This window comes from Cucumis sativus, unplaced genomic scaffold (assembly GCF_000004075.3).
Source record: "Cucumis sativus cultivar 9930 unplaced genomic scaffold, Cucumber_9930_V3 scaffold131, whole genome shotgun sequence".
NCBI classification, from domain to species: Eukaryota; Viridiplantae; Streptophyta; class Magnoliopsida; order Cucurbitales; family Cucurbitaceae; genus Cucumis; species Cucumis sativus.
In genome coordinates, this window is record NW_022279533.1 from 54,513 (window position 1) to 67,476 (window position 12,964).

General features: G+C 35.8%; 1 protein-coding gene across 1 annotated transcript; it reads left to right on the forward strand.

Annotated features, from left to right (window-relative positions):
• Positions 1-10,334: 10,334 nt before the first annotated feature.
• On the forward strand, positions 10,335-12,497 carry LOC116405627. Its single transcript, XM_031889558.1, has 7 exons — positions 10,335-10,929; positions 11,008-11,255; positions 11,326-11,493; positions 11,557-11,661; positions 11,754-11,826; positions 11,916-12,011; positions 12,117-12,497. Exons 1-7 carry the CDS (start codon positions 10,825-10,827, stop codon positions 12,153-12,155), a joined length of 834 nt encoding a protein of 277 aa, XP_031745418.1. The 5' UTR covers positions 10,335-10,824; the 3' UTR covers positions 12,156-12,497.
• Positions 12,498-12,964: the final 467 nt, after the last annotated feature.

The window sequence follows — 12,964 nt, forward strand, 5'->3', positions numbered from 1 at the left end:
AACTGTGGTTTGTGCTGCGTGAACTGAGGGGTGTATTGACTGTATAGTTTGATTGACTGACGTATTAGTATATTATTGACAGACATATGACTAAAGTGAGATAAGTTGACTGTTAGGACGTCGAGAGAAAGAACTTTATGTTTTGAAGTAACTGAAAGATGGATTGAATGGAATGAGGGGATAAATTGTTAGGTTGTATTGGGATGTTTACCTTGTAGGTGTCCCACGGGACCACCAATTTATTTTGCACCTTCGGGAGCATTTGACTGATATGTGTTTCTGCAGAACACTTGACTAATATGTACGTCCCTCGGGGCGTTAGACTGATATGTACGTCCCTCGGGGCGTTAGACTGAGATGTGTATCCTACGGGATCACAAGACTGCGACTGTACAGGGTGTCCCAATAGAACTTTAACAATTTATTTTCCCCTGACGAGACCAGTAGAGGGTCTCTTACTGAGTATTGTTATACTCACCCTTCTTATGTTTAATTTTCAGGCAAAGGAAATAAAGGTGGCAAACCGGCGAGGGGCAGGAAGGAAGCGTGATTGCCATAGGGAATGTGTTATTTTGCTTCCGCTTATGATTTCTTTTAAGGTTTAAGATGTACTAAAACTTAGTTTACAAACTTTTATTTGTAAATAGTGTTATTGTTAAGTTTTCTTGAATATTTGAAAATCAGGCCTGACATGTTTTGTTTTTAAATTGACATATGTTTCAATTTGTATCAATCAAAGTTTATTTGTTAAAAATTAACGACCTCGACTTACCCAGAAAAGTTGGGTCGTTACAGTTGGTATCAGAGCCTAAGTTTTTGGTTCTGTAGACTGACTTACGATGTAAGTCTATGTTTTTGTGTCCCTATGGCTAACGCGACCCTTCGTCTCTCGTCAGGTATGCTTTATGCTTATATGTATGGTTTATGTATATGACCTTGCCTAAGTTAAACTAGAATTAAATGAATGTTATGATTTAATGGTGAAATTTAGGAAAAATGTTGCCATGTAGACGTGTTCAAAGGGGTGGTCGAGTAGTAGAAAAGTAAGACGTTGTTAGCGAAATTGTCTGTTTTGTGATTGGAAATCTAAGAAAAATAAGTTATGTAGGTGGTTTTAAAGAGGACTAAATACACGGTCAAGTTTATACGAAACACATTAAATGGTTTTAGAATGGAGGTATTGGAAAAGAAACAAGGAAGATGAGCATGGTTGTCTTGATGTGACTTTAAGAAACAATTTTGAGTTTCTCGTGAATGAAAAGTTACTAGTTTGGAGTTTGAAAATTGGAATGTAGTTTAACCATGTAAACATAAAATGTAGCGAAAATGTAGTTTCTAATCCTTCTCCAGAGGCTAGTTTCAAGTACAAAGAGGTTGGAACTATCGTTTCGCTAAAAGTTATCCCAACTATGAAGGTTAGTAAGTTGCTTGACCAGGGTACCTGTTGTATTTGACTAGTGTGGTAGACACCAGAGAAGTCGATGTTTCTTTGTTATTTGAATCAGTGGTGAAAAAGTATTATGATATTTTTCTAGAAGAGTTTCTAAGATTACCGTGCTAAACAGAAATTGGTCTTGTTATTGAGATAGAGTTAGACTCGTTCCTATATCTAAAGCTTCATACAAAATGGCCCCAACAGAGTTGAAAGATTTGAAGGTGCAATTGAAAGAAATGTTTGACAAAGACTACATTCGACGAAGTATGTTATCTTGGGGTGCACCAATTTTTGTTTATTAAGAAGAAAGATGGGTCGATGCACTTATGTTTTGATTGTAGAAAGTTGAATAAGGTGTCGGTTAAGAATAAATATCTTTTACCAATGAATGAGGATTTGTTTGATCAACTGCAATAAGTCCGTGTTCTTTAAGATTGAATTACATTCAGGTTATGGCTTGTTGAGGATTAGAGAACAGTGACATTCCTAAGGCAGATTTTCGTTCGAGATATGGACATCATGAGTTCATTATGATGTCTTTTGAGTTGGCAAATGCTCAAACAATGTTTACGACTTGATGAACAAAGTGTTTAACGATCTCTTAGACACTTTCGTGATTGTATTTATTGACGATATCTTAATTTATTCCAAAATAGAGACAGCGCATGAGGAGCATTTAACATGGTTTTAGAGGCTTTTCGAGTCAACAAATTGTATGCAAAGTTTTCAAAATGTGAGTTTTGGATGAAGCCAAGTATCTTTCCAAGCCATGTGGTATCTAGAGGTGACATTTATGTGGATCTCACAAAAGATTGAAGTTGTTACTAGTTGGCCTCGACTTTTCATAGTCAGTGAGGTTCATAGTCTTTTGGGTTTAGCAGGTTATTACTAACGGTTTGTATAAGAATTTTCTCGTATAGCTACTCCTTTGACTCAGTTAACTAAGAAAAGGGACTCCGTTTTGTTTGGGACAAAGCCTATGAGGATAGTGTTCAGGATCTTAAGCAGAAGCTTGTACAACTCCCGTGCTTACCGTACATGATGGTTCAGAATGTTCCGTAATTTATAGTGATGCTTTTAGGAAAGTTTAAAAGGTATTCTTATTCAACAAGTTAAAGTAGTTGCTTGTACTCCTCGTGAGGAAAATTGTCCAACTTATGATATGGAATTGACAGTTGTGGTTTTTACATTAATGATTTGAAGGCACTATATGTATGATGAAAAGATATAGATATTTTCTAACCAAAAGAGTATAAAATACTTCTTCACTCAAAAGAAGTTGAGTATGAGATAGCAAAGATGGTTTCAGTTAGTAAATGACTATGATTGTGAGATTTTGTACCATCTAGGTAAGGCGAATGTGGAAGTTGGTGCTCTTCGTAGAAAAGTATCACATTTTGACAGCACTTATTACCAGACAGGTTTCATTAGACAAAAACCACGAGAGAGCTGAGATTGTAGTTTTAGTGGGGGAAGTCACCTCACAGTTAGCTCAGCTGTCAGTACATCCGATCTTGAGACAAAGAATTCTTGTGGTTCAATTCATTGATCCTTATTTGATTGAGAAGCATCGCCTAGTAGAAGTAGGGCAAGTTAAGGAGTTTTCCATATCCTTTGATGATGAACTTATGTTTGAGAGAGAATTATGTGTGCCAACAGAAAAAGCAATTAAGACAAGGTTATTGGTTGAGACTCATAGTTTCCCATTTCTCATGCATCCAAGTAGCACAAAAATGTATCAGGATCTAAAACGATTTTATTGGTGGCGGAATATGAAAAGAGAAGTAGCGGAATTTGTTAGTAAGTGTCTAGTATGTCAGCAAGTTAAGGCACCTAGACAGAAACCAGCAGGTTTGTTACAACCCTTAAGTGTGCCAGAGTGGAAGTGGGAGAATGTGTCGATGGATTTTATTTCAGGGCTGCCTAAGACCCTGAAGGGTTTCACAGTGATTCTGGTTGTCATAGACAGGCTGACGAAATCGGCACATTTTGTACCAGGGAAATCCACTTATACTGCTAGTAAGTGGGCAGAGTTGTATTTAACTGAGATTGTGAGACTGCATGGAGTGCCTGTATCGATTGTTTCTGATAGGGATGCACGGTTTACTTCCAAGTTTTGGAAGGGACTTCAGACTGCTATGGGTACGAGATTGGATTTCAGTACAGCCTTTCATCCACAGACTGATGGTCAAACTGAACGTTTGAACCAAGTTTTAGAGGATATGCTACGAGCTTGTGTTCTAGAGTTTTCAGGTAGTTGGGACTCTCATCTACATTTGATGGAGTTTGCTTATAACAACAGTTTCCAGGCTACCATCGGTATGACACCATTTGACGCTTTGTATGGCAAATGTTGTAGAACCCCTGTTTGTTGGAGTGAGGTTGGTGAACATAGGTTGATGGGACCTGAATTAGTTCGGTCTACTAATGAGGCTATTCAAAAGATTAGAACGCGTATGCAAACAGCGCAGAGTAGACAGAAGAGTTATGCAGATGTACGGCGAAAAGACCTTAAGTTCGATGTGGGAGAAAAAGTATTCTTGAAGGTAGCACCTATGAAGGGTGTTATGCGTTTTGAGAAGAAAGGGAAGTTAAGTCCTCGTTTTGTTGGACCATTTGAGATCTTAGAGAGGGTTGGTGTTGTGGCGTATCGCTTGGCATTACCACCATCTCTCTCTGCAGTTCATAATGTTTTCCATGTTTCGATGTTGAGAAAGTATGTGGCCGATACATCTCATGTAGTAGACTATGAACCCTTGGAGATTGATGAGCATTTGAGCTATGTAGAACAACCTGTGGAAATTCTGGCTAGAGAGGTAAAGATGCTTCGTAATAGAAGCATTCCATTAGTAAAAGTTTTGTGGTGGAACCATCGAATGGAAGAGGCGACATGGGAGCGAGAGGAAGAGATGAGGACTCGTTATCCAGAGTTATTTCAGGATTAAAACTTTCGAGGACGAAAGTTTCTTAAGGAGGGAAGAATGTAATGCCCCAAAGGTATATATATATATATATATATTTGTTTTTATTTATATATATATATATATATATATATATATATATATATATATATATATTTATTTATATTTAATTTAAATAAAAAGAAAAGAAAAAGAAATATGTATATTTTCTTTTCTTTTTCCTTTTTCTTTTCTTTTCTCTTTTCTCCTTCCTCCCCGTGCGCCCTTTCCCTTCTCTCCGTCCGCAGCCAGTAACCGCCGACCTTCTCCTCTTCTTCTTCCGTTCGCAGCAGCCGTCGGCCGCCACGTGACCGCTGCCCAGTCCAGATCTGCGTCGTAGCCCAGCAACCGCCACCCCTATTCCCTTCTTCCGCCGTGCGCCGCGACTTCCATTTTCTTCCCGCCGCAGCCAGCCGCCGATCCTTTCCCTTCCGTTTTCCTCCCGCCGTAGCCCAGCCGCAGCCAGCCGCCGCCGCCGATCCTTCTCTTCCGTTGTCTGCACTGTCGCGCGACTCTCCGGCCGTCTGTATACGGTCTCTCCGTCGCACGTCGTCTCTTCGCAAAGCTGCTGCTCGACTTCTTCCGCGAATAACACCTTTGACGTCCGCGCAATCAGGTTTTCATTCGCTACCGTGAAGCTGCCGTGAACCGAACTAAAGACCCCAGATCCAACTTTCTGCGTGTCGAGTTCCTTCTTCGTCCTGCCGCAGGTAGCAAACCCACGTCATTCGATTGGGTTATTCGTTGTCGTTCCTACTTTGCCACGAGTCATTAAATTCTGATTGGTAAGATTGAGGTTATGAAATTCGTAACTGTTTCCAAAATAAACTCAAGTAATATTGCTGGACTAATTGGTTGGAGAAATCGTTTACTGTTCGGTTATAGGTTGAAGGTAACGCTCGAATTCCTTGGGTTCGCAGCAAACAATCATTCTAGTTTGAACTCGTTTCGCGAAGATTTGGGTAAGTTGTAAAAATTCACATTGGATTGAATTTAAATGATTGATGCGTTAAAGAGAATTATTGAGAAATTTTCTTAATGTTTAGGTTCGTTCTTCGTAGACTTCAACGTGGTTAAGGAGCTTAACTAACTTGAAAGTAAGGGACTTTCTACTGGACTCACCTAAAGTTTTTGAGTTGTGTTGGACTGTATGGATGATGATTAAGATGTACATGTTTGGTTGCAGACTAAATGTTTAGTGTATGTTGTATTTGACTGGAAACATATATATATACATTGATGTGTGAATTGATGTGGATTGCCGAAAGTATACATGTGAATAACTGAAATTATGCTAATGTGTACATGATGATATTAATAGATTGTGCTGTATAAAGATTTGGATGTGAACTAGTGAATTTGTTTCGGTTGGATGTGGATTATATTGAACTGTGGTTTGTGCTGGTGAACTGAGGGGTGTATTGACTGTATAGTTTGATTGACTGACGTATTAGTATATTATTGACAGACATATGACTAAAGTGAGATAAGTTGACTGTTAGAACGTCGAGAGAAAGAACTTTATGTTTTGAAGTAACTGAAAGATGGATTGAATGGAATGAGGGGATAAATTGTTAGGTTGTATTGGGATGTTTACCTTGTAGGTGTCCCACGGGACCACCAATTTATTTTGCACATTCGGGAGCATTTGACTGATATGTGTTTCTGCAGAACACTTGACTGATATGTACGTCCCTCGGGGCGTTAGACTGATATGTACGTCCCTCGGGGCGTTAGACTGAGATGTGTATCCTACGGGATCACAAGACTGCGACTGTACAGGGTGTCCCAATAGAACTTCAACAATTTATTTTCCCCTGACGAGACCAGTAGAGGGTCTCTTACTGAGTATTGTTATACTCACCCTTCTTATGTTTAATTTTCAGGCAAAGGAAATAAAGGTGGCAAACCGGCGAGGGGCAGGAAGGAAGCGTGATTGCCATACGGAATGTGTTATTTTGCTTCCGCTTATGATTTCTTTTAAGGTTTAAGATGTACTAAAACTTAGTTTACAAACTTTTATTTGTAAATAGTGTTATTGTTAAGTTTTCTTGAATATTTGAAAATCAGGCCTGACATGTTTTGTTTTTAAATTGACATATGTTTCAATTTGTATCAATCAAAGTTTATTTGTTAAAAATTAACGACCTCGACTTACCCAGAAAAGTTGGGTCGTTACATGTGTATCAAAAAGTATCGAGTGTATCAATGAGTACCGAGTGCATGAATTGTATCTATCAAATGTATCAAGTGTATCAGTAAGAAATATCAAGTGTATCAAGCGGTATTAGGTGTATCGGACGTGTATAAGGTGTATCAAATGTACATCAATAACGAGGGCATTTGTGACATTTTACCTCTTGATGTGTGAGTTGGTCTTTGTTTTTGTCATTTTCTCAAATAATAAAGTATGTGTTCTATGAACTTAATTATTATAACTTACACTACTACAAAAACAGGCTCTCTTGACGTTTGCAGTTTTCCTTTCTTGACGTTTTTTTCGAAAAACGTCAAGAAAGATTTCATTTTTAATAAAAAACGTCAAGAAATTTTTTGAAAAATCATTCTTGACGTTTATTAAATGTCAAGTAAAATAAATTTTTCTTTGACGTTTTTAAAACATCAAGAAATATCTATTAATTTTTTGACGTTCTTAAAACGTCAAGAAGCGTATGAATTCGACATGCTTGACGTTTCTTAAACGTCAAGAATTTAAATTTTACTCGACGTTTTAAAAACATCAAGAAATTCATAAAATATTCAAGAATATTTTTTAAATTACACTGAGAAGGTATCGAATTTTAATTTTCAGCTCTAACATTTTTCCTAATCTACTTTTTTCTTCTTCACGATTGAGTATTCGAGGGAGTCATTTTTTGAATTTGTTGACATTTTTTAAACGTTAAGTAAGATCATTTTTTTTTTACATTTTAAAAATGTCGAGTGTTATTAAATAAATATAGAAAAAATATATTGGGCTAATTTTATTTCTTTAAAATCTCTTTAAATATATAGATACAATAATAAAAATCTCTTTAAATATATATAGAAAAAAAATATTGTACTAATATTATTTGTTCAGAATCACTTTAAATATATATAGAAACAATTATTGTGCAAATATTATTTTTTAAAAAGCCCTACCCCCTTTCTACTCAAAACACGCGTGTTCCCCTTTCCCTCTCCAGCCGAAATCCTTCCCATTCGAAAAAAGTGTGTTCAGCAGTCGTCGTTCGCTTTCAACGCCTATCCGTTCGCCTTCAACGTCTGTCCGTTCGATTTCACCGTCGAGTTCCACCTCTTCGAATGCCTCACGTCCGTCGTTTCAAAGTCCTTCGTCCGCTGCATTCCATCTTTCCAAAATCCCTCAGTGCCTCACGCTACTGCGTGCCCGTCATTTCGACTTCACCAACGAGTGCCTCACGTTCGTTGCTTCAAAATCCATCATCCACTAAGTTGAGGTTAGGCTTTTATTTCCCTAAAACATATAACAATTTCATTATTCTTCATTATATAAACTCAGATGGCATGATTGGCAATAATAGATAGGAAGGATGGAGGTGTAAACTTCGAATTGATTGAAATTCGTATACTTTTATTCAATCTTTAAAGTACTGTAGTTTTTCTTCACCATCAAATTTTATTAGGATTTAAAGAAAACAAATGAATGTATGAACAAATTTTTGGAGTGCATGTCATATAATCAACTTCCCTCTTTCAGTAATTTTGAAGATCTCATATAACAATACTACTAATTGAGAGCTTTGGAGGATCAGTCAATTCTTCTCCCTTCGTGAAAAGAAAAAGAAAAAAAGATCATGTATTCTCTTTGTTTGTTACCTTATGTTGTCCAAGGTTTTGCCTTCTTCCTTAATAATTTGGAGGTGTTTTAACTAATTTTTTCATTCACCCTCTTTTTGCCATAGTTGCTTTTGTGTGCAGCTTGAGATTTTTAATTCAATTGTGTGTTTTTACTTTTTTCTATTGGGTGAATTCTGTTTTGACTTTTTTTAAGCTAAATATAATTAATTGTTTCCTATGGAACCATAACCTTGATCTTGGTTATAGATTTCATTTTAAGGTAAAAGTAAAACCACTCTTATTTGAATGATTATGTTGTATTATCCATTGAAAGACTTGGTGTTGTAATTGCCTTGTCTTCCTCAGGTATTCTATTGTATGGTTGATTACGATCTTCAGGATTGGAATCTTTGTTTAGTGAAGCTCATTTTGTTTGATTTACTCAGTCGTGCAATTGCTTTCTTTTTTATGATCACTTTAAAAAAGAAATGAGTTTAGTTAGTTCTTTTAATTTTCTTATGTTTCATTTGTAATGCATGAAAATCTCTTAGCAGTAGAAACTGAAGACCATAATTGTAGAAGATTTGTATAGATTGGATTCACATTCTCAACATTGGTTATACAGGCATTACTTATCATTGTCCTTCCACTTTAATTATCAATAGTGACAATAACTTTATTTCTCATTAGATTTACAATGATGGATAAATCTTGGATGCACAAGAGTAGATTGTCTAAAGATTATGAGTTGGGTGTGGAAAACTTCATCAAATTTGGATTTTCTAATACAACTAGCTCCTATATTCGTTGTCCTTGTTTGAAATGTGGGAATTGTGAAAAACATAGTAGAAAGGGTGTTAGAGATCACTTGTATGTTAATGGTATTGATGAAAGTTATAAATTTTGGTTTTGGCATGGGGAAGAACTTCCTAACTCATCCTTCTATGATGAATCTTCAAAGTTTGACACCCATACATGTGAAGATCAGGATGTTGGAAGTGTAAAAGAAATGATTGAAGTTGCTCATGAGGAGTATTCAAAAGACCCAACTGGATTTGAGAAGTTGCTTATTGATGCTGAAAAACCATTGTACGAAGGATGCAAAAAGTACACAAAGTTGTCTACTCTAGTCAAATTGTATAATTTAAAAGTTAGGTATGGATAGAGTGATACTAGTTTTTCAGAATTACTTGAAACTTTGAAGGAAATTCTGCCTAATACCAATGAGCTCCCGAATTCATTGTATGAAGCAAAGAAAACATTAGGTGCATTAGGAATGGAATATGAAAAGATTCATGCATGCCCGAATAATTGTTGTCTCTATAGAAAAGAATTTGCTAATGCAATTGAATGTCATGAATGTTGTCAATCAAGGTGGAAAAACGTCAAGGATACAAATGAAAGGAGAAAGCAAATTCCCTCTAAAGTGATATGGTACTTTCCAATCATTCCACGATTTAAAAGGCTATTCAGAAGCATTGAATGTGCTGAAAACTTGACTTGGCATTCTACTGAAAGAATTAATGATGGTAAGTTACGACATCCAGCCAGACTCTCCAGCATGGAAGTTAGTAGACATGAAATGGCAAGACTTTGGTTCTGAACCCATAAATCTTCGTTTAGCATTGTCAGCCGATGGAGTAAATCCTCATGGTGACATGAGTTCTAAATACAGTTGTTGGCCGGTAGTGATGGTTATTTACAATCTTCCACCATGGTTGTGTATGAAAAGAAAGTACATGATGCTATCAATGCTAATTTCAGGACCAAAACAACCAGGGGATGACATAGGCATATACTTAGCACCACTAATTGAAGATTTAAAACTTTTATGGGAAAGTGGTGTTGAATGTTATGATGCTTATCGAGAAGAACCATTCAACTTAAGGTCAGTTTTGTTGTGGACAATCAATGATTTTCCTGCATATGGTAACCTTAGTGGATGTTGTGTGAAAGGGTATAAAGCATGCCCAATTTGTGGAGATAATACAAATTCTATAAGGTTAAAGTATGGGAAGAAAATGGCATACCTTGGACATCGTAGTTTTTTGGCAAGAAATCATCTGTATCGACGACAAAAGAAGTCATTCAATGGTAAAAAAGAACTTGATACAATTCCAGAGCCACTTCCTGGGGAGGATGTGTATTTAAAATTGAAAGATCTTGAATTTTCTAGAGGGAAGAAGAACCATAAGAAACGGTTGATGAACAGAAGTGACAAAATTTGTTGGAATAGATTATCTTCTTTTTTTGAGTTGCCATACTGGAAGGATCTTCATGTTAGACATTGTTTAGATGTGATGCACATTGAAAAAAATGTTTGCATGAATATCTTAGGTACATTTCTTGATATTCCTGGAAAAAGTAAGGATGGATTGAATGCTAGACGCGATTTAGTTGATCTAAAACTTCGACCAGAGCTTGCCCCTATCAGAATATGTTACTCCTACCAATTACTTTCATTATGTAAAAAAGACATCTAAACGTGAGGATGAGATTATACTTGAGAATAAAGAACTTCGAAGGCGTGTAAGCGAATTAGAAGCACATAACCACTCAAACTTGTCTAGACCATTATCTGGACATGGTAGCTGTTCGAAGCCAAATATCTTAGAAGAGAGTGACTCGATGAAAATAATCAAAGGGAAGAGTAAGTTGATGGATAAAATCGAAGGGAAAGAGGTGGAGGAGATCAATGTAAATGACGACAAAGTAGAGTTGGACATCTTTAAGGTATGTGATCGATCCTCTAATAAACTCAAATTCTTAATATTCATATCATATTGAAAGTGAATGTTTTTCTTGAATTAGGAGAGAGCCTTAATAAAAATGACTAAGGAAAAAGAGGTTGTCTGTGAATCGACGTCAGTTTTGCCAATGGGAATGAAGTTGATTCTCATATACGTTGAGAAGATAATGGAGAAAGATTCTAGTATCACTATTCCACTACCTGTTGGCATTTTTGGTATTAGTCGAAAGACTTCTGTTCTCCGAGAGGACATCATTGATCTTTGTAACATGAATGAGGTCAAAACATTTACATTGGTGGCCTATATGACGTAAGTATCAATTTCATTTCTTTAGATCTAAATTTATGTATCTCGTTTACAAGTTTATAATATTTTGTAGGTACTTGTATTCATCTGTTCTTGGTTCGAAGGAAACTATACAGTATGTCTTTGTAGATCCATCCCTCACCTCTGTCGGACACTCGCAAGAATCTCGAGTTCGACACTTATGCAGTAGATTGATGGTCTCAAAGATTAACGAAATAGTTCTTGCTCCTTTTAATCCTGGGTAAGTCAAGTTATTTTATTACTTGCATTGCAAAAAACTAGTACTAATATTTTGTATAATTAGGGGTCATTGGGCACTGCTGGCCATAAATGCATATGATGATATAGTATTTTACCTCGACTCACTAAGGACAACATCGAAGTCAACTATAAGATACGTCACCGACACGTAAGTTAATCTAGTATTTCATTTAGTGTTGATTCTTATATGCATGTACACAATATTTAAACTATTTGTTCAATCTTATCTTGTCAAAACAGAGCAATAGCGATGTTTCAGTCACAAAAGAACATTAAAAAAAGTAGAAAACAAACTTTATGGCTAACAGTAAAGGTAAGTATCAACTTTTAAAGTCATTAAATTTTTGTAGACTACTAGCAATTAGGATTACTTTGTTATTCAAATTTGTTGCTTTTATATAGTGTCCACTGCAAGTCGGAAGTATTGAGTGTGGATACTATGTGATGAGGTATATGAGAGAAATTGTGACTAGGGGAAGCATTGTCATATCCGATGCGGTATGTTATATATCAAACTATTGGTTTTGTGAGTTAATTGGTTTATTTGTATAGTCAGTTAATTCATTTAATTTATTTTGTATGTTTATTGATTGATACACGAAGATCATACTCACAGGCAGAACTACACGAGGTGCGAGTTGAGTTAGCTGACTTTTTGGGTTCTTACATATGATTATGACCAATATTTTGTGATTCTGAAGTAGGAAATTTTTTGTTGTGTCGCTTCTTTATGACCCTAAACTTTATGTATAGAAACTTTAGCCGATAATTCTTTTGAATTGTTCATATGGAGGAAGGGGGAAGGGGGGGTTCATTCGTATATATTTTTTATTATTGTTATAGCTAGCATGTTTTGTGACTTTTTAAGTTGATTTGGATTCATGGCAATGTAATGCCATATGAAATCTAATGTAAAGCCTATTTCATTATGTATATGTAAAGTCTTGGAATTGAATATATATGGTGAATGGTTTTATTTATATATGTTTGAGATTTGAAACTATATTTGATGAATATCAAATATCTATGAAACTGTTGCTGGACAATTATAGGACAATTACAGGACAATCAGAATATATTTCTTTCCATTACAGCATAATTCAATTACAATTTCTTTTTTAAAAAAAAAATTAAAAAATGCTTGACGGTTTTAAAATGTCACGAACAATTGCAAGCTTGACGGTTTTAAACTGTCATGAACAATTGCATTTTTGACGGTTGACAAATGTCAAGAACAATTACATTCTTGACAGTTTTAAAATGTCATGAATAGTAAAATTCTTGACGGGTTTAAAATGTCATAAACCAGTTCATCCTTGACGGCTTTAAAATGTCATAAACAATACCAGTTCACTATTTTATTCCTTCATGTCATAAACAATACCAGTTCATCCTAAAACGTCATGAACATAAGTATATTTGACGTTTATAAAACGTCAACGTTCACTATT

Excerpts from the sequence above, each read along its gene's own strand:
- LOC116405627 (XM_031889558.1), top strand. The coding sequence starts at position 10,825 with ATGAAAATAATCAAAGGGAAGAGTAAGTTGATGGATAAAATCGAAGGG. Across the intron at positions 11,256-11,325 it reads ACATTGGTGGCCTATATGAC|GTACTTGTATTCATCTGTTC; the intron begins GTAAGTATCAAT and ends AATATTTTGTAG. Across the intron at positions 11,827-11,915 it reads CTTTATGGCTAACAGTAAAG|TGTCCACTGCAAGTCGGAAG; the intron begins GTAAGTATCAAC and ends GCTTTTATATAG.